Here is a 22,747-nt window from a genome sequence, read left to right on the forward strand (position 1 = left end):
CTACCACTAAGTCTCTACCCACCAACCCACCAATTCTCTACCCACCAAACCCCCTACCACTAAGTCTCTACCCACCAACCCACCAATTCTCTACCCACCAAACCCCCTACCACTAAGTGTCTACCCACTAACCCACCTACCACCAAGTCTCTACCCACCAAGTCTCTACCCACCAACCTCACCCCCTACCCCCAAGTTTCTACCCACCTACCACTAAGACTCTACCCCCCAAGTTTCTACCCACCAAACCACCAAGTTTCTACACACCATCTGTTTATGGTCACCATTTGAAGACATTGGCCCCAAATCGACCCCTAGACCCTGGTCGAGTTCCCCTGCTCAGACGTTGGCCACATCATTGACTTTTCCATCAGGCACCAGATTGCTATAACTTACAGTGCATTCAGAAAGTATTCAGACCCCTTGACTTTTTCCACATTTTGATACATTAATGCCTTATTCTAAAATGGATTAAATTGTTTTTTTCCCTCATCAATCTACACACAATACCCCATAACGACAAAGCACGTAGTTTTTTTGGTGCAAATTTAGGAAAAATGTAAAATCACATGTACGTAAGTATTCAGACCCTTTACTCAGTACTTTGTTGAAGCACCTTTGGCAGCAATTACACCCTCGAATCTTCGTGGGTATTACGCTACAAGCTTGGCACACCTGTATTTGGGGAGTTTCTAACATTCTTCTCTGCAGATCCTCTCAAGCTCTGTCAGGTTGAATGCACAGCTATTTTCAGGTCTCTCCAGAGATGTTCGATCGGATTCAAATCTGGGCTCTGGCTGGGCCACTCAAGGACATTCAGAGACTTGTCCAGAAGCCACTCCTGCATTGTCTTGGCTGTGTGCTTAGGGTCGTTGTCCTGTTGGAAGGTGAACCTTCGCCCCAGTCTAAGGTCCTAAGCTCTCTGGAGCAGGTTTTCATTAAGGATTTCTATTTTATTTCACCTTTATTTAACCAGGTAGGCTAGTTGAGAACAAGGTGTCATTTGCAACTGCGACCTGGCCAAGATAAAGCGTAGCAATTCGACACATACAACAACACAGAGTTACACATGGAATAAACAAAACATACAGTCAATAATACAGTAGAACAAAAGAAAACAAAAAGACTATATACAGTGAGTGCAAATGAGGTAAGTTAAGGCAATAAATAGGCCATGGTGGCGAAGTAATTACAATATAGCAATTAAACACTGGAATGGTAGATGTGCAGAAGATGAATGTGCAAGTAGAGATACTGGGGTGCAAAGGAGCAAGATAAATAAATAAATACAGTATGGGGATGAGGTAGTTGGATGGGCTGTTTACAGATGGGCTATTTACAGGTGCAGTAATCTGTGAGCTGCTCTGACAGCTGGTGCTTAAAGCTAGTGAGGGAGATATGAGTCTCCAGCTTCAGAGATTTTTGCAGTTTGTTCCAGTCATTGGCAGCAGAGAACTGGAAGGAAAGGTGACCAAATGAGGAATTGGATTTAGGGGTGACCAGTGAGATATTCCTGCTGGAGCGCATGCTACGAGTGGGTGCTGCTATGGTGACCAGTGAGCTGAGATAAGGCGGGGCTTTACCTAGCAGAGACTAAGTACAGGATCTCTCTGTACTTTGCTCCGTTCATCTTTCCTCCATAGGGATGGTGGCAGGTTTCCTCTATAGGTGAAGCTTGGTTGTTCCAAACTTCTTCCATTTAAGAATGATGGAGGCCACTGTGTTCTTCGGGACCTTCATTGCTGCAGAAAATATTTTGGTACCCTTCCCCAGATCTGTGCCTCGATACAATCCTGTCTCGGAGGTCTACAGACAATTCCTTTGACATTCACTGTCAACTGTTGGACATTATATAGACAGGTTTGTGCCTTTCCAAATCATGTCCAATCCATTGAATTCACCACAGGTGGACTCCAATAAAGTTGTAGAAACATCTCAAGGATGATCAATGGAAACAGGATGCACCTGAGCTCAATTTCGAGTCTCATAGCAAAGGGTCTGAATACTTATGTAAACAAGGTATTTTTTTTATTATTGTTTTTTAAATAAACTTGCCACAATTTTTAAAAACCTGTTTTGCTCTGTCATTATGGGGTATTGTGTGCAGATTGATAAGGAAAGTGTTTTATTTCATCAATTTTAGAATAAGGCTGTAACGTAACAAAATGTGAAAAGTCAATGGGTCTGAATACTTTCTGAAGGCACTGTAAAAAAAAGCTAAACAGAAAATGTCTTTTCATTTGTTAAATGAATTAGACCAAGCTTATTTCTACAAAATAAAAAGTTAACAGAATATTTAGACAAGTTAGCTGGCTAACTCCATAATCCTGCTTTGTAGTATACCTCTGGCATTCATCAGCAATGTCTGGACAGAAAAACGCACCCACTATATGCACTGAGATTGACATGTTCCCCTGCTCAAACGTTGCATGCATAAACCAATGGTTGCTGCCACGTTATCCACTGTGCCATCGGGCACCAGATTGCCCATATGGTGTATATTGTGCTTTCAAGACAACTGGGAATCCTGTGGGGAAAAATTCTCTAGGGTGATTCCACAGTTTTCCGAATTCCAAGTTGGATGACCGTTCAAAAGGATTTTTCCCAGTCGGAGTTAGTTTGTTTCCAAGTTCCCAGTTGTCTTGAACGCGGCATTAGGTCAGGGGAGAACGACTGGCCTCTCTCATTGAGGACGTCAAGTTCAAGGCAAACCGGGGTACTGCGGGCAATGTTTTCAGAAAGCAGGATCCCCCATTATAGTCAATAGGTTGCTTTTTATATATATTTTGTTGTTACAATTAACTGCCGAAAATGTTGTTATCAAGGTAATTTGCTTAGTAGGTGACGTTAGATATCAGCGTGTGGGAGAAGTCAGCGCTCAGGGATGAAAGATGAGTTTCCCGCTAGTAATTACAAATTGGAGGGGCGTTCAAGTGGATTCTTCCCAGTCGTATGTGGTAAATACAACCTACCCACTTTTTTAATGACCGCAGCATTATACGATAAAATCCTCTCACGCTGTGTTTACACAGGCAGCCCAATTATTGTCAAAAGATCTGATCGGCCAAAACGACCAATAAGTGGTAAAATATCAGAATTTGACTGCCAATGTAAACGCAGCACCTAGTTTGGGAAACCGTGGTCAAGTGTGCACAGAAGTCTGCTGAGGGAAGAACGCCTCATAATAATGGCCGGAACAGAGCTAATTTCCACAGCGCCAGAGTCCACTGGCGGTGAGCTTCACACCACTCCAGCAGATGCTTGGCATTGCGCATGGTGGTCTTACGCTTGTGTGCGGCAGCTCGGCCACGGAAACCCATTTCAAGAAGCTCCCGACTAACAACTATTGTGCTGACGTTGCTTCCAGAGGCAGTTTGGAACTCGGTAGTGAGTGTTGCAACCGAGGACGGTCCCGTTCTGTGAGCTTGTGTGGCCTACAACTTCGCAGCTGTTGCTACTAGACGTTCCACTTCATAATAACAACACTAACAGTTGAGCGGGGCAGCTCTAGCAGAGCAGAAATTATACGAATCTACTTGTTGGAAAGGTGGCGCCCTTGGACGGTGCCACGTTAAATCACTCACGCCATTCTACTGCCAATGTTGGATTTATGGAGATTGCATGGCTGTGTGATCAATTTTATACACCTGTCAGCAAAGGGTGTGGCTGAAATAGCTGAATAAACTAATTTGAAAGGCTGTCCACATACACTATATACAAAAGTATGTGATTAGTTGTACGTAGAATACCTATCCAGGCATTGTAAGATCGGTAATGCGTCAGCAAAACCTGGGCAGAGGAACGCTCACATTATGTTCCAGCAATGTGGTGCTCGACCGCAGCTGATGACAAGGAACGCAACCATCTTCAATGTGGTGCTCGACCGCAGCTGATGACAAGGAACACAACCATTGGTTGATGGATGCAACGTCTGAGCAGGAGAACGCCAACTATGGCTGCGTTTACACAGGCAGCCTAATTCTGATCTTTTCCCCAATTATTGGTAAATACCAATTAGAGGAGAAAGATGAGAATTGGGCTGCCTGTGTAAATATGGCATATATTGTAGGGTGTCTTGCACGTTTTCCCACATCTCCTACTCTAATGCTGCAGCATTTTTACCGTAAAGATCAGTTTAATCAAATAACTCAACTACAGAATTGAAATCAGTTAATAAACCAAGAACACACAGGGTTACAGTTCTGGTTGGAATAGCTTTTATTTGATCCGTCTGTAAACAAAAGGTGATTTATCAATTTATAGCATTTTCCCAAATGTTGAAAATGCACATTTCATAATTTTGAATCCAAATGCATAAGGGGGAAAATGTATTTTTTGGTCTGTACATAGTCCACAAAGCCTGGAGTGTATCGGTTGATGCCAAAATATCCCAAAGGAAAATGCCATTGAAGTTAGTCCTTGCTGGGCCAGCAGTTTAAAAAAGAATAATCTAACTCAAAGTAGCAACAGACCAGATCTGTGTTATGGCACAGGATACACAGTTTTTCTTAGAAAGTTTTCACAAGACAACTTAGTGTTCTTATTCCAACCAACACCATTTTTCTTAAATTTAGTGTACACACTATCACTATTTTTTCATATTTTTTTTTTATTTACTGTTAAGTACCGTGCTATGACAGTTGCTGATACACATGATGATAAGTAGAGCACTAGGCAATAAATTCAAAGAGTTTGTTGCCCAGCAGAGCTTGGATTTACAGTCAAATGCATTCAGTGAGAATACTCTGGTTACCACAGGTGTCAAATGAGAAGTGCAATTATCTGTTAACAACAAATTATCAGCAAATCAATTCGTGTTTTAAAGTCATCATAAGAAGCAGTGTGTTTTACAGTCATCTGAAGTATAGTCTAATGATTACAGTCAAACAGAGGACAACAACAATCATCCTTCACAATGATTTGAAGCAATTCTGAAAAGTCCCCTAACTGTGACAACAATTGGTCCTATGGAAAATATAACTTGCCAACTTGACAAAACATGGTTATGTAGGGAGTCGGGACGATACGCTGCACAATAAAATCGGCAGCGTGAAATACAGGAGCTGGCAGATGGAATGTCCATGGAGACTTCAAGATGTAGTGAGAGTTCATGGGAGGAATTTCTATCAACAAAAAAACCTCAGCAATACTGATTTAATCTGCCATTACAATATTCCAACACCACAATGACGTGTAAGACCACATTCAAGTTACAACAGCAAAAGCATTTGATGGAAGACAATGCAAAAGGAAAAGTGGTCTGACTCATGGGTTTTAAGGTGTATGTATAGAGGATTATTCTGGATTTATGTCGTATCCAATGACAAAGCAAGAAATTGAGGGCTGAATGAAAATAACATTTTGCGGGAATATACAAGTTTTGGGAAGGGCAAGGAGAGTTCAGCTCTGTATGGTTATAGACAGGGTTAGGGTCAATTCCATTTCAATTCAGGAATTACACTGAAATTCCAATTCTCTTCAATTAGGAAAATGTGGAATTGGGTTAACTTTCTGAATTGTCTGGAAATAAAATGGAATTAACCCCAACCATGCTAAAAGATATGCATGCAACTTTCAAATCCTGACATGGAAGACACCCGGAGAAAAAGAAAACAATAGCAGCCGGTTCTCTCTTCAGTATGCTCATAAGGCATTGTCCCATCCAAAACTATCTGCACCATTGAATGAACAGCCATTCACAGTGTGATTCCTCATTTTCCAATTACTAAGTATTTGTTTTTACAAGCCGAGTCCAAATTTGGTATACACTTTATTACATTATTCATTTCTTTGCACATGTGTTTTGGTAAATATAAACTTCAACAATTTGTTATTGTAGTGTCAGAAATAGAGTTGAGTACATACTGTAGTGTTAATACTCTAAGAAAGGAGCAAAAAAAAAACATGAATTAACATGAAAATAAAATAAAATGGGTGTACATAAAAATGGAACTGGGAGAGAAATGCATCTGCTAACTAATCCTGGAAGTACTGTCAACACAATGAGGGGGAGCCAGAGGGAACTGCTAGGTGGGTAGACAGGCTGCCTTAAGATCCAGACTTCCTCAGGTACTCAGCCATAGTAAATGCTTTCTTGTTGAGCTGTCCGCCATGGACCCCTTCTTTTCCCATGACTAAAACCAATGCTGGAGCACACAAGGAAACAAAAGGAAAAATGACAAATTGACAAGAAAGTATTTTTCCCCGCTAAAAGTGGGGATAAAGGTGACATAGGACCTTACCGCCACCATTACTCTCCATTGCTATTAAAGTTTCCACGACATTTGACTGCTTGCAGGAGAAATCTTAACAGCAATATTTTATTTTCTCTTCTTTTTGTCCCTCAATTTTAACTAAGCAAGCTTGGTGACACTAGAACCCTGAATCCCTCAAGTATTTTGCCATTGAGTATGCCTTCTTATTCAATCCACCTCCATGGACCCCTTCTTTGCCCATTACAAGAACCAAGACTGAAAGAGAAGAAAGGAAAGGGGAAAGTTTAGAGCGGTCAAAGGGAAAGACAGTCAAGTGAGGAAAAGAAGGTTAGTGAGCCTATGGAAGTGTTTCCCCTATATTCATTTAGCAGAGGTGGCCCACTGCTGAATTTTTGCTACCGCTGCAACAAAAAAAAGATATTCGATATATATATATATAAAAAAAGATACATTTCTGCCGACACACACTTAAAAATGGATAGTTGTTGGCTCAATGAATGGAAGTTAATGGGAACTACCACCACTGCTGAAAAAAATCCTAGGGGAAACACTGTACAGTTGGCATAACAGAAGTTAAAGTTACAGGTAGTGATGAGGGTAATTTTTTTTTTTCTTTTTCGATAGTTCCATAATCTGGATATTTTTTGATCGTATCGTTTTGACAACTTCACAATATTACTTTAGCACTAATTGGCTGTACCTGCACCAAGAATTTTTTTTTCCCATCATAGTTTTGTTCTCCATTTACTGAAATAGGGAGCCAATTTGTTTTCAGCACTTTTATTAAATTAACCTGACTGATCAAAACTTCTCATGTCTCTTGTCCCTCTGCAACAGACATATGGTGAGCAATATGTTTGGAACGTCAAACCGCAATTACAATATAAAGTCGCAATACATACAGAATTGTGACAATCGCAAGATATGTATCGGTGAGGTCCCTGGCAATTTCCAGCCCTAGTTGCAGGGTAGAGCATGCATGGAGGAAATACCCCAAAAACCTTTGTAGGTGTCTTGACCACTGACAACACAGCTAACTACTGTTGTAGAATATATTTTTACGAGGTTAACACTTCTCATATTGCTACGCTATCAATCATCAATGTCATTGCCTGGATTCAAGCATATGGACAATGTACAGAATTGTATACAGACCTGACCGTAACTTCAACACGGCTTGAGAATTTATTATCTTTCTATAAACTGAAGCTTTACATTAAACCAAGTAGAGCCCATCCTTCACAAGTCACCTGACTACCTGCAAAGAAGTTCAACGCACAAATGTTTCGGATAAATGTTTCAAACAGATAAATAATGTAATAAGCCAGATGACCTCTAAAAAGTACAGCAAACATTTAAAAAACAAGCCATCTACCCTTTAGGAGTGTGATGCTCAGGTACCTGCACGTATCTCTGGTTTATTAGGCCACCTTTTGCAGTGTCATAACCACTCTACAGAGCACTTCACTCACTACATGCATATAGGACCTTCCCTCTGAGGAGTGGGGGTCCTGTGTGGTTCAGTTGGTAGCGCATGCCGCTTGCAATGCCAGGGTTTTGGGTTCGATTCCCATGGGGGGGGGGGGACCAGCACAAAAAAGTATGCACTCACTACTGTAAGTCGCTCTGGATAAGAGCATCTGCTAAATGACTAGAATGTCAAAAGAGTTGAATGTGGCCAACATAAGGTAAATGGGTGGGGGATGTGTGTGGTATGTTTTTAAAGCCCCTTCTACACTGGAATCTAACTTGGGGTTATTACAGGGCTCTACAGTGCCGACCATTTTAATTGCATATGCGCCTACATATTTTGCTGTGCAACCTGGAATTTTAATTTAGGAGCACCAGTGTGCCAAGAAAAATGAAGAATTCTAGCTTTATTACCTCCTTTTTCATTGTACTCCTAAAGTTCTTTGTGTGGTCCTACATTTTCAAAATAGGCACACGTGCTCACTGTAAAAATATGTCAGCGTAGAGCCCTGTATTAGTGATGGTAGGGGTAAAGTGGCACAGGGAGATTGGACAGCCATCTACCATTTCTCTTCATAATACTTGGCGGTGTCTTGCCCAAAAACATTTGAGGCAGAATAACAAATGCAAGCAGCATATTAAAAATTTGACATTGCCTTGAAATTGGAAGTCCATGGACTGCTAGTTAATCAAAATGTAGGCTACAGACCCGTTTTGCCTGCGCCAAAATGTAGAGACATTGTAGGCTACTGTCCAGGGAGACGATAGAGGGCTAGAAATAATGTTAAACAGACTACCATAACAGCATGCATCTAAAATGTTAGTGAGGTTGACAACCACCTAATAGTTAAGAGGCAAGAAGAAGCCGAAAAAGGGTAAAGACCCTCAAAGTTGTTGATTAGACTCAAATGACAGGCGTCAGTAAGGACCACAAAGGAAGATGGACTTAAGAGTAGGCAAACCTTGACTTCTTGTTTCTTTACTTCTGCCATTTCAATACACTAACTTGAATGAGACCGCTTGTGAATTAGGCTTCATTTCTCTAATACAAAGCATGGATCTTCATAAGTAACACCTACGTACTTTGCCTCAATGGACATCTTGCCGACCGGTGATGAAATTCAACAAGTTCAATTCGATTTTATTTTTTTTAAACCCTTTTTCTCCCCAATTTCCTGGTATCCAATTGGTAGTTACAGTCTTGTCTCATCGCTGCAACTCCTGTATGGACTCGGGAGAGGCGAAGGTCGTGAGCCGTCCAAAACACAACCCAACGAAGCCGCACTGATTCTTTACACAATGCCCGCTTAACCCGGAAGCCACACGCACCAACGTGTCAGAGGAAACACCGTACACCTGGCGACCTTGTCAGCGTGCACAGCGCCCCCGGCCCGCCACAGGAGTCGCTAGTGCGCGATAGGACAAGGACATCCCTGCCGGCCAAACCCTCCCCTAATCTGGACGATGCTGGGCCAATTGTGCGCCGCCCCATGGGTCTCCCGGTCACGGCCGGCTGCGACAGAGCCTGGACTCAAAACCAGAACCTCTAGTGGTACAGCTAGTACTAAGATGCAGTGCCTTAGACCACTGCACCACTCGGGAGGCCCAAGTTCTCTTCGATTTCTATCCCAAAGTCACAGCAATGTCCTAGCTTAAATTGTACCATTGACTATATTGATAAATCAAATTGAACATGTGGATATTTCCCTTTGCATTTGACATGCTCAGAACACCGATATATGTTGTGCTGTATTCTGTTTCATAGTAAAAAAGCTGCATGATGTACTAATGAGAACAGAGCACTAGAACGAATCATCACCACCAATCCACAAGACGCTTGCATTGACTATAAGGCAACACTTGAGTATGTTAGGCTGTGATAGAAAGGCAGCCCTATTCTGATCTTTTTCATTAATTGGTCTTTTGACCAATTAGATCAGCTCTGATCTGAAAAGATGCGATTGGTCAAAAGACCAAATAGTGGGACAAAGATGAGAATTCGGCTGCCTGTCTAAACGCAAACTCGTAGGATGGATCTGGGGCTATAACGTTGCAATCACTGAAATGTTTTTACCACTAAAAGTAGTCACCCTTTACCTTTTCCGGCTTTGCCTACAGTAACATTGTATGTTGGCTCTCCTCCTTGACTCTTTGTCCTGATGTCCATTGTCCAGTCCCCTTCAATATGGAGGCTGTCTCTGATGACCGAGCACTTCTTCGAACCCAAGGTCATGCCGTTGGTGAAGAAGCTAGTCCTGTCCTTTCCAATGAGGACATCAATTTCTTGAGGCTGAAACACAGTTAATGCAGATTAAAAAGTGGACATGTAACATTTAGAAATGGCAGCACTACTAAAAGCATCTGGAATGGGGAGCACATCTGGATTTAAGTCATTTTGTAAAAAGGGTATGGTATGGCAAGAGGGATGTATCTACCAAAAAGACGGCAACGAAAGTTTTTCGTAACACATAGGTGATATTTTATACATTTTTGAAAGCTGACACGTTTCAACCTCAATTTTTGCCGAAGCTTGTTAGTTTTTTTGGTGGGTGCGACTACCCTGAACTCTTTTTTTTTTTTTAAATACACTCTGGGAATAATGAATAACTAGTACAGCACTTAGTCTAAATTCAAAATGCATTAGTGGAGTTGGCTAGCGACACTTGTCTACAAAATAATCTAACTAGCTACACTGTACAAAAACAAAACGCAACATGTAAAGTGTTGGTCCCATGTTTCATGAGCTGAAATAAAAAAAAAAACGGACATTTTCCATAAGCACAAAAATATCACAAATTGTTCACATCCCTGTTAGTGAAGATTTTCCACGATAATCCATCCACCTGAGGAGGGATATCAAGAAGCGGATTAAACAGCAGCACGTTGTGCTGGGACAATAAGGCCACTAAAATGTGCCGTTTTTTCACAACAGAATTCCACAGATTGAGGGAGTGTGCAATTGGCATGCTGACTGCAGGAATGTCCACCAGAGCTGTTCCCCAAGAATTGAATGAGACCAGATCCTGAGGCCTATTCATCCACCTCATGTTCAGCATGATAATGCATGGGCCCACGTCACGAGGATCTGTACAAAATTCCTGGAAGCTGAAATTTCCCAATTTACCAATGGTCTGCATACTCAGACGTTGAGAATGTTTGGGATGCTCTTGATCACTGTGTACGACAACATGTTCCAGTTTCCGCCATATCCAGCAACTTTGCACAGCCATTGAAGAGGAGCGGGTAAACATTCCACCGGCTACAATCAACAGCCTGATCAACTCTATACAAAGGAGATGTGTTGCGCTGCATGAGGCAAATGGTGGCCACACCAAATTCTGACTTGCCTTTTTTTTTGTTGCCACACCCTTGCCTTTTTTTTTTAAGGTGTGTGACCAACATACACATATCTGTATTCCCAGTCTTGTGAAATCGATTATAGATTATGGACTAATGGATTTATTTCAATTAACTGATGTCCTTATATGAACTGTAACTCAGTAAAATCTTAGAAATTGTTCAGTTTACATTTTTGATCAGTATAGTTAGTAAGCTCACCCATTGTGGATGGCATGGGAGAGCCGCCATCTTGGGAAGCAACAAGGCAAGTTAGGTCCTGACTTGCGCAAAACGCTTAAGCACTCTTTCTGCAACTAGTTAATATAAACTACTACCTTGCACATTTACTTAGTTAACTAGCTATAACATAAAATGTCGAAATGTATCAATTGTCTAGGTTCTCCAAATGGAAACATTGGGTAACAAGCCGTAATAACTAGCTAGCACACCCGTATAGAATAAACAGATTAGGCAGGCCGTTAGCTAGTGACGGTTGGCAAGTGTAGGTAGGTAGCTAGCTAGCCACATTAGCTAGTTGGCTAACTTAACTATGGTATCTGACGTTAACTTTAGACCACGACACTCATTCATTGGATCTAACCTTAACGGGCTCCCGAGTGGCGCAGCGGTCTAAGGCGTCACTACAGCGACACTGGTTCGAATCCAGGCTGTATCACAACCGGTCGTGATTGGGAGTCCTATACGGCGGCGCACAATTGGCCCAGTGTCGTCTGGGTGTTTGGCCGGTGTAGGCCGTCATTAACTGACTTGCCTAGTTAAATAAAAAGGTGATATTTATAAAAAATAAAAAGGTTGTCTAGCATGCCAACTAGGTAGGCTAATTCTGGACAGTTAGCTAACGTTACCTAGCTAGCTAACATTGTTAGCAGCCAGGATAAATCCATAACAGTTTTAGCCTAATATTATTGGCCAAGTCGCATTGTACATATGACGTTAGCAATAGCAAGCTAACATGCTAACGTTACTAGCTTGCTGGCCAAACGGAATGGACGGTGGAGCTAGCTAGCAAACGAACTCGTTAGCTAAACTAGGCTCGGCAAGGTTATCATCCCTGCCAGCATTCATCCCTGCCAGCATTCATTCTGATTTACATTTGTTATTGGTTTCCATTTCATTTCTTACCGTTATGTTGTTAAAAGTACCACCGGCATGTGCTGCCCAAACGTATTTGGCGTCCGTATACCCAACAATGGCGGAATCCTGACAGCTGCCATCCGCCATCAGGTTATCCACGTAGCTTTGCCAAGACATGTTGAAATATACAGCTCCCTATGAACTCCGAAGTGTAGTTTATGGGATAAGACAGTTACAGCCGATTTTACGCTGCTTACGGATCAATTTAGTGTCTCTAATTGTACCCCCACTTTGACGTTCACACACGTCTTGGCTCGGGCAGTAAAGAAAGCCAATGTAATCAGGCAGCGCATGGGTGTAGTCTGCGTCAGATCACTCCGCACAATGAACTCACTGGCGCTTTAGCATAAGGGGCGGAAGAATAAAAAAGGACATGTCCTGCACTTCAGAGTTCTCTGGAGTGTCTTCAAGTTTTTGTACTGCATAATCCATTTTTTCCGAAACTTTATTGTTGTCAGTTAAATTGAGAAATTCATAGACAGGGTGAGTGTCTATAGCATGTTGCTGTAGTAATGTAACAACACCCTTCCTGATTTGTGGACCTCTGTATATTATTTCAGACAATATTGTAGTTTGACTCATAATACCCATAAAACCTAGCGGTCAAACAGGTAAATGGGTCCAATCAATTTTCCACCATTCATTTTTCCCATAGAGGATTTTAAGGCCTGTGTTTCGTGTAGGCTTACCTTAGCTTACACGTAAAACTTATCTATAATCAACTGACATTTCTTGATGTCTATAGTATTCTCTCTGGTATGCAATCTGGTTTCTGCTCAGGTTATGGACGTGTCACTGCAACCTTAAAGGTCCTCAATGATGTCACCATTGCCCTTGATTCTAAGCAATGTTGTGCTGCTATTTTTATTGATATGCCAAAGCTTTTGATACGGTTGAGCATTCCATTCTTGTGGGCCGGCTAAGGAGCATTGGTGTCTCTGAGGGTTCTTTGGCCTGGTTTGCTAACTACCTCTCTCAAAGAGTGTAGTGTTTAAAGTCAGAAAATCTGCTGTCTCAGCCACTGCCTGTCACCAAGGGAGTACCCCAAGGCTCGATCCTAGGCCCCACACTCTTTTAATTTACATCAACAACATAGCTCAGGCTGTAGGAAGCTCTCTTATCCATTTATATGCAGATGATAGTCTTATACTCAGCTGGCCCCTCTCTGGATGTTGTGTTAAATGCTCTACAACAAAGCTTTCTTAGTGTCCAACAAGCTTTCTCTACCCTTTACCTTGCTCTGAACACCTCCAAAACAAAGGTCATGTGGTTTGGTAAGAAGAATGCCCCTCTCCCCACAGGTGTGATTACTACCTCTGAGGGTTTAGAGCTTGAGGTAGTCACCTCATACAAGTACTTTGGAGTATGGCTAGAAGGTACACTGTCATTCTCTCAGCACATATCAAAGCTGCAGGCTAAAGTTAAATCTAGACTTTCCTCTATCGTAATCGCTCCTCTTTCACCCCAGCTGCCAAACTAACCCTGATTCAGATGACCATCCTACCCATGCTAGATTACGGAGACATAATTTATAGATCGGCCGCTAAGGGTCCTCTCGAGTGGCTAGATGTTCTTTACCATTCAGCCATCAGATTTGCCACCAATGCTCCTTATAGGACACATCACTGCACTCTATACTCCTCTGTAAACTGGTCAACTCTGTATACCTGTCGCAAGACCCACTCGTTGATGCTCATTTATGAAACCCTTTTAGGCCTCACTCCCCCTATCTGAGATATCTACTGCAGCCCTCATCCTCCACATACAGTACAACACCCGTTCTGCCAGTCACATTCTGTTAAAGGTCCCCAAAGCACACACATCCCTGGGTCGGTTCTCTTTTCAGTTCGCTGAACAGTTTTATCGCAATCTCTTCATTCAAAGACTCAATCATGGACACGCTTACTGACAGTTGTGGCTGCTTTGCATGATGTATTGTTGTCTCTACCTTCTTGCCTTTGTGCTGTTGTCTGTGCCCAAAAACATTTGTACCATGTTTTGTGCTGCTACTATGTTGTGTTGCTACCATGTTGTTGTCATGTTGTGTTGCTATCAGGCTGTGTTGTCATGTGTTGCTGCCTTGCTATGTTGTTGTCTTAGGTCTCTCTTTATGTAGTGTTGTCTCTCTTGTCGTGATGTGTGTTTTGTCCTAAATTTATAAATATATATATATTTTTTTTAAACCGAACCCATGTCCCTGCAGGAGGTCTTTTGCCTTTTGGTAGGCAAAAAATAAGAATTTGTTCTTAACTGACTTGCCTAGTTAAATAAAGGTTAAATAAAAATAAATAAAATAAAAACCTTGGCTTGACGTTTTGATAACCATGTAAATATCTCTAGGACAAGGTATATTATATATCAATATATTTGCCTATATTTCCCCCCCATAAATGAAATGCAGCTAATATGGCTATCATAAAGAACTACAAATGCCATGATAATCTGGACAAGACTGCCAAATCGCCTCAAAGGTAAGAATCTCTGGATTAACTATCTAATGTTAGCTAAATGTAGTAATGAATAAATTGGCTACATTTCTTTAAATTTACAATTCTGCGAACTGTCTTGTGTACGTTTTAAATGGACACAATGCCTGTTAGCAAAAGTGTCAGCTGGAGATGACGTGCAGGAGCTTGCAGGGATTTGTAGTTTTGCATGATGTCTGGTTTGACGCTAATTAGCATTTTAGAATCAGAGAGTAAATAGAACAGAATATATTGATAAAACTCACCTTGTCCGAGAGAGATTTACATGGTTATCAAAACATCACGCCAGGGTAAGGATCCACGAAACGCAGCCCTTATTTTAATTGTTTGTAAAATTACCTATTGGAAAAATGAATGGTGGAAAAACTATTAGGAACCATTTCCCTGTTTGTCCGCTAGGTTTTATGGGTATTATGACACCTCCACTGTGGGGCTCGATGACCCCTAAATACCTATACAATAGGCTCATTATGATCTCCCTAACTGGAGCAGTGGGTAGCAAGTTGCCCAAAGGTTGGAAAGCCCAAGTTTGAAATCCTTATGGTGCATTGCACTGTCGCTGTTCGCTACACTGGTGTCACAAGTGGGAAGGCCTATGGAGAGGCGTGTACACGTCATGAGAGGTGTTAGCAGCAGGGTTGCCTATGGATTGGGAGACTTGTATTCAAGACCCATGACTGTGGTTTTATTTTAATTCCACCCGTGTCATAGGCCTTAGCCTGATGGGCAATCGATGAAGGCTGAAGCTTCAATTGAGCAAGTATGCCAGATGTTCACTTTCAACTAAAATGTTTGAGCTGGTCAATTTCCATCGCTATTCCTCTACCAGTCTATTCAGATTTTGAGACTATTACTTGTATTTTTAATACAACTCAGTAGACATAAGATGCCATTGCAGTGGATAGAGCAAGGATAGATCAGTTGATCTCATTTGTGGTCAACATATAGCAAAGTGTAATCATGTCACTTGTTTTGGAGAGCATTAGAGGATTTAGTCATTTTAAATAATTTCTGACAATTGTATTTTTGTCTAGGTTGTGTATTATAATTATCGAGATATATTTTTTTATATTTTCCAGATTCTTCAAGAACTCTTCAAGAAAGAGTAATTTATATTTCTTGTTTCCATTTATACATTTTATTATTTCTTATCAAATCAAATGTTATTGGTCACATACACATATTTTGCAGATGTTATCGGTGTTGCGAAATGCTTGTGTTTCCAGCTCCAACAGTGCAATAACACCTAACATGTCGAAGTCGGCTCCTCTCCTTGTTCGGGCGGCGTTCGGCAATCGACGTCACCGGCTTTCTAGCCATCGCCGCTCCATTTCTCATATTCCATTGGTTTTGTCTTGTTCCATTACACACCTGGTTTTCATTCCATAATTACTGCATGTATTTAGTCCTCTGTTTCCCCTCCATGTCTTTGTGTGTAATTGTTTGTTTGTGATGTGAATTATTGTCAGGCGCTTTACTTTTGCAAAGTTCCGTGTTCTTGGCACGTTATTGTTTTTATGTGCTCTATTTTGTGGAACGGAATTAAAGTGCGCCTGTTCACTACACTCTGCTCTCCTGCACCTGACTTCGCCTCCCGTACACACCCTTGACATAACAATACATGCAAATCCCAAAAATACAAATAAAGGAATTAAGACATTTTGAAACATTAGAGTCCGGAATATAAATGTATATGATGGTGTGTATAGATGGTGTGTTATTGTTGCAAGGTCAAGTAGGAACCTGTAAGTAAGCATTTCATTTGATAGTGTACAGTGCCTTCAGAAACTATTCACACCCCCTTGATGATTTTTTTCCACATTTTGTTGTTACAGCCTTATTTTAAAATTGATTAAATAGAGATTTTGTGTCACTGGCCTAGACACCCCATAATGTCAAAGTGGAATAATGTTTTTACGAATTTTTGAAAATTAATAAAAAATGAAAAGGTGAAACGTCTTGAGTCAATATACAGTTGAAGTCAGAAGTTTACATACACCTTAGCCAAATACATTTGAACTCAGTTTTTCCCAATTCCTGACATTTAATCCTAGTAAAAATTCCCTGTCTTAGGTCAGTTAGGATCACCACTTTATTTTAAGAATGTGAAATGTCAGAATAATAGTAGAGAGAATGATTTACTTAAGCTTTTATTTATTTCATCACATTCCCAGTGGGTCAAAAGTTTACATACACTCAATTAGTATTTGGTAGCATTGCCTTTAAATTGTGTAACTTGGGTCAAACGTTTCAGGTAGCCTTCCACAAGCTTCCCACAATAAGTTGGGTGAATTTTGGCCCATTCCTCCTGACAGAGCTGGTGTAACTGAGTCAGGTTTGTAGGCCTCCTTGTTCGCACACGCTTTTTCAGTTCTGCCCACAAATGTTCTATAGGAATGAGGTCAGGGCTTGTGATGGCGACTCCGATGCCTTGACTTTGTTGTCCTTAGGCCATTTTGCCACAACTTTGGAAGTATGCTTGGGGTAACTGACCATTTGGAAGACGCATTTGCGAACAAGCTTTAACTTCCTGACTGATGTCTTGAGATGTTGCTTCAATATATCCACATAATTTTCCTACCTCATGATGCCATCTATATTGTGAAGTGCACCAGTCCCTCCTGCAGCAAACACCCCCACAACATGATGCTGCCACCCCCATGCTTCATGGTTGGGATGGTGTTCTTCGGCTTGCAAGCATCCCCCTTTTCCTCCAAACATAACGATGGTCATTATGGCCAAACAGTTCTATTTTTGTTACATTTCTCCAAAAAGTACGATCTTTGTCCCATTGTGCAGTTGCAAAACGTAGTCTGGCTTTTTTTATGCCGGTTTTGGAGCAGTGGCTTCTTCCTTGCTGAGCGGCCTTTCAGGTTATGTCAATATAGGACTCGTTTTACTGTGGATATAGATACTTTTGTACCTGTTTCCTCCAGGATCTTCACAAGGTCTTTTGCTGTTGTTCTGGGATTGATTTGCACTTTTCACACCAAAGTACGTTCATCTCTAGGAGACAGAAAGTGTCTCCTTCCTGAGCGGTATGACGGCTGTGTGGTCCCATGGTGTTTATACTTGCGTACTATTGTTTGTACAGATGAACGTTTGTACCTTCAGGCGTTTGGAAATTGCTCCCAAAGATGAACCAGACTTGTGGAGGTCTACACATTTTTTTCTGAGGTCTTGGCGGATTTCTTTAGATTTTCCCATGATGTCAAGCAAAGAGGCACTGAGTTTGAAGGTAGGCCTTGAAATACATCCACAGGTACACCTCCAATTGACTCAAATTATGTCAATTAGCCTATCAGAAGCGTCTAAAGCCATGACATCATTTTCTGGAATTTTCCAAGCTGTTTAAAGGCACAGTCAACTTAGTGTATGTAAACTTCTGACCCACTGGTATTGTAATACAGTGAAATAAAAGTGAAATAATCTGTCTGTAAACAATTGTTGGAAAAATTACTTGTGTCATGCACAAAGTAGATGTCCTAAACGACTTGCCAAAACTATAGTTTGTTAACAAGAAATTAGTGGAGTGGTTGAAACACGAGTTTTAATGACTCCAACCTAAATGTATGTAAACTTCCGACTTCAACTGTATAACTAATAAAACATACAACTTACAAATTGTATGTACAGCCTTTCACTATACTGTAGGTCTTAGAATGCATTATTAGGAAAACCCTTGTGGCCCCCCTAAATGTGGACTATGAAATATTTTTTACATCAGTTATTAGATAGTGGCAACGATGATGATTATGAACATGGTCTTTTGCATGCTAATGCCCTCAATGCAGTGAAGAAAACGATATGACAACAATAATGTCTAATGTAACTGGCCCCTCTAACAGTACAACTGGCCCCAGCTTGGCCCCCCCAGTTGAAATGGTCTAGAACCGCCACTGGTCATCCACCACCACAGCTACTTATTTGCACCCAACAACCATTCTGCACCAGAACGCTCCCCAGTCGCCACCAGAGTATGTGAGCAGAGTTTAGCGGTCGGAAATCGCGCTCATCGCGTGCAGTGCTCTGGCTTCCACGTCCTTTCCAACTGCTCCACTAAAATAATCTCATAAAGAAAAAACTGCCACTCCAAATTCGCTCCATTCATTAAAATCACAATTTAATTAACACCCATCAATTTTTGTGACTACCTGGACCTACCATTTGGTTTTCAAGTATTGAAACCAAACCATATGATTTGAATGAAAAGTAATATACTGCTCAAAAAAATAAAGGGAACACTAAAATAACACATCCTAGATCTGAATGAATGAAATAATCTTATTAAATACTTTTCTTTACATAGTTGAATGTGCTGACAACAAAATCACACAAAAATAATCAATGGAAATCCAATTTATCAACCCATGGAGGTCTGGATTTGGAGTCACACTCAAAATTAAAGTGGAAAACCACACTACAGGCTGATCCAACTTTGATGTAATGTCCTTAAAACAATTCAAAATGAGGCTCAGTAGTGTGTGTGGCCTCCACGTGCCTGTATGATCTCCCTACAACGCCTGGGCATGCGCCTGATAAGGTGGCGGATGGTCTCCTGAGGGATCTCCTCCCAGACCTGGACTAAAGCATCCGCCAACTCCTGGACAGTCTGTGGTGCAACGTGGCGTTGGTGGATGGAGCGAGACATGATGTCCCAGATGTGCTCAATTGGATTCTGGTCTGGGGAACGGGCGGGCCAGTCCATAGCATCAATGCCTTCCTCTTGCAGGAACTGCTGACACACTCCAGCCACATGAGGTCAAGCATTGTCTTGCATTAGGAGGAACCCAGGGCCAACCGCACCAGCATATGGTCTCACAAGGGATCTGAGGATCTCATCTCGGTACCTAATGGCAGTCAGGCTACCTCTGGCGAGCACATGGAGGGCTGTGCGGCCCCCCAAAGAAATGCCACCCCACAGCATGACTGACCCACCGCCAAACCGGTCATGCTGGAGGATGTTGCAGGCAGCAGAACGTTCTCCACGGCGTCTCCAGACTCTGTCACGTCTGTCACATGTGCTCAGTGTGAACCTGCTTTCATCTGTGAAGAGCACAGGGCGCCAGTGGCGAATTTGCCAATCTTGGTGTTCTCTGGCAAATGCCAAACGTCCTGCACGGTGTTGGGCTGTAAGCACAACCCCCACCTGTGGACGTCGGGCCCTCATACCACCCTCGTGGAGTCTGTTTCTGACCATTTGAGCAGACACATGCACATATGTGGCCTGCTGGAGGTCATTTTGCAGGGCTCTGGCAGTGCTCCTCCTGCTCATCCTTGCACAAAGGCGGAGGTAGCGGTCCTGCTGCTGGGTTGTTGCCCTCCTACGGCCTCCTCCACGTCTCCTGATGTACTGGCCTGTCTCCTGGTAGCGCCTCCATGCTCTGGACACTACGCTGACAGACACAGCAAACCTTCTTGCCACAGCTCGCATTGATGTGCCATCCTGGATGAGCTGCACTACCTGAGCCACTTGTGTGGGTTGTAGACTCCGTCTCATGCTACCACTAGAGTGAAAGCACCGCCAGCATTCAAAAGTGACCAAAACATCAGCCAGGAAGCATAGGAACTGAGAAGTGGTCTGTGTTCACCACCTGCAGAACCACTCCTTTATTGGGGGTGTCTTGCTAATTGCCTATAATTTCCACCTGTTGTCTATTCCATTTGCACAACAGCATGTGAAATTTATTGTCAATCAGTGTTGCTTCCTAAGTGGACAGTTTGATTTCACAGAAGTGTGATTGACTTGGAGTTACATTGTGTTGTTTAAGTGTTCCCTTTATTTTTTAGAGCAGTGAATAATAAACATGAAAAGGTCTATTGAAGAAGCGCTCATCATTTCAAGTAGGCTACATGTCATATTAAACAGCATAAAACACTCTTAAAAGGTCAGGAGCCAGACATGGAGCCTGAGAAGGAACAAAATGAATTATTCAAGCTATATTATTTATATTATTTCAAGGCTATAGCCTACAAAGAAATACATTGTGAAGCATTTGCGAGTGCGACACACTAGGCTGGTAAGGAGTCAGGACATTAAGCGTTCTGCATTTAAACAACATATCGTTGTATTAAATCATTATAGTCTATAAATTGTGCACATAGGCTGTCACTTGCTTAGAATTAAATACAAATGAACAAAAAATGCCTTATTTGACTCAGACTACAGTGCCTTTGAATTCATTTTTAGAAACACCAGTTTGGCCAATCAGGCTCATGCGATGGCGCCTGGAGAGCAGGCCAGCAGCGGAGAATATCCTGTCCGTGCTGGCAGAGACAATGGGAATGCTAAACACCCTTTTGGCCACTCTTGCCTGACTGTTATTTCTATAGGTAGACCTAAAGGTTTTAGGAAAAATAACCCAATCAAAACAGAAAGCTCCTTGAAAGTTGGAATATGCCAGGACTATTGGCACAAAATCAATTATGGCCTATTGTATAGATAAGATAAAGGTAAAATAAAGTTAAAGGTAAAATACATTTAAAAAAAATATTCCACAATGATTCTTCAGTTGTGGACATCACCGCACTCCCTCTCTTGTTCTTCATCTTTGTGCGTCATTCTTGATTTTGCACCTGTGTGTTTTATCAGTTTTTTTCTGAAAATATTTAGTGAGCTCCGTGTCAGTAGCTTAAGCAAGGGGCTATAGCCGTAGACTACAAATGCATGCTGGACCGGGCATGGCCTTAGCTGGTGAAGTGAGCGCTATTGGCGCTATTGGCGAAATTGGCGCTGACGCCAAAGGCTGCCTTTGGGAATCTCGCTCAGTCAAATTGGGCCCGCTCCGCTCACATACTCTGGTCACCACACATCAGTATCATCACAGCTGATAGGTGAAGGCCTGAGGGGTAAATGTGATGTGATGGGTATCTTTTAGAAACACCATAAGCATTGAGATACAGTAGGAAATATTATAATTCATTTTAAAAAATGTTGCAACTGATTTTTTGTATACTAAAACGCAAGACACCATTTCGAAGCTAATGTTATTGATGCAGATGTAACCTCTAAAACTTCTACTTCAACATTATAAGGAAAACTCACTTTGCATACAATGAAAGACATTGACCCTCAAGGATGAAAACCCTCAAAAACTACATTTTTGGTTCTCTATGGCTCAGTTTTCTAGAGCATGGCACTTGTAATGTCAGGGTTGTGGGTTCGATTCCTGGGTCCATTCATATGTCAAATGGATGCACGCAGGACTTTAAGTCATTTTGGATAAAACCATCTGCTAAATGGCATATATTATTATATTATATATTATTATACATTTCCATTGGTTGCACACAGGCCAATTTGAAGATATTACCAAAGATACTTAAAATAACCCCTTCTGTCTGTGATATTACTGTGTGAAAACGAATGCAAACGAATATACTGGAAAAGCTGTTTGTCTGTAATATGTTTAAATATATGCAAAGTTTTACCTAAAAAGGGCAAGCCCCTATGAACTCAAATCTGACAACCGGATTTCAAGGAAATGTTATAACAACATTCCCTTTGTGCTGCTAACAATACCTCTACAGGATCGGTGGGTCCCCCACGGGACGGTTGAGCTAACGTAGGTTAATGCGATTAGCATGAGGTTGTAAGTAACAAGACAATTTCCCAGGACATAGACATATCTGATATTGGCAGAAAGCTTAAATTCTTGTTAATCTAACTACACTGTCCAATTTACAGTAGCTATAACAGTGAAATAATACCATGCTATTGTTTGAGGAGAGTGCACATGTAACAGTTTTGCTTCCGTCCCTCCCCTCGGCCCTACCTGGGCTCGAACCTCTGCACACAGACAACAGTCACCCTCGAAGCATCGTTACCTATCTCCCCACAAAAGCCGCGGCCCTTGCAGAGCAAGGGGAACAACTACTTCAAGGTCTCAGAGTGAGTGACGTCACCAATTGAAACGCTATTAGCATGCACCCCGCTAACTAGTTAGCCATTTCACACTGGTTTCACACAGTTATGAACTTGAAAAGTTATTAATAAACCAATTAGGCACATTTGGGCAGTCTTGATACAACATTTTGAACATAAATGCAATGGTTCATTGGATCAGTCTAAAACTTTGCACA

The 22,747-nt window shown here is 41.7% G+C and overlaps 1 protein-coding gene across 2 annotated transcripts; it reads right to left on the bottom strand.

Annotated features, from left to right (window-relative positions):
* Positions 1–4,200: 4,200 nt before the first annotated feature.
* pfn2a (profilin 2a) lies at positions 4,201–12,490 on the bottom strand. 2 transcript variants are annotated; one of them, XM_014189803.2, is made up of 3 exons: positions 12,168–12,482; positions 9,783–9,975; positions 4,201–6,146 (listed from the first exon to the last, which is right to left on the bottom strand). In XM_014189803.2, exons 1-3 carry the CDS (start codon positions 12,294–12,296, stop codon positions 6,049–6,051), a joined length of 420 nt encoding a protein of 139 aa, XP_014045278.1. In that variant the 5' UTR covers positions 12,297–12,482; the 3' UTR covers positions 4,201–6,048. The 2 variants fall into 2 exon arrangements, with proteins under 2 accessions (XP_014045278.1, XP_014045280.1); XM_014189805.2 differs by having other exon boundaries at positions 6,129–6,470; positions 12,168–12,490.
* Positions 12,491–22,747: the final 10,257 nt, after the last annotated feature.

Source organism: Salmo salar, chromosome ssa03 (genome assembly GCF_905237065.1).
Source record: "Salmo salar chromosome ssa03, Ssal_v3.1, whole genome shotgun sequence".
In the NCBI taxonomy this organism is placed as follows: domain Eukaryota; kingdom Metazoa; phylum Chordata; class Actinopteri; order Salmoniformes; family Salmonidae; genus Salmo; species Salmo salar.

Bases quoted from the DNA above. Each gene is read 5' to 3' on its own strand.
- pfn2a (XM_014189803.2), bottom strand. From the start codon at position 12,296: ATGTCTTGGCAAAGCTACGTGGATAACCTGATGGCGGATGGCAGCTGT. The intron at 9,976-12,167 runs GTAAGAAATGAA...ACTGTGTTTCAG, and splicing joins GTACTTTTAACAACATAACG to CCTCAAGAAATTGATGTCCT. The intron at 6,147-9,782 runs GTAAAGGGTGAC...TGTGTGCTCCAG, and splicing joins TGTAGGCAAAGCCGGAAAAG to CATTGGTTTTAGTCATGGGA.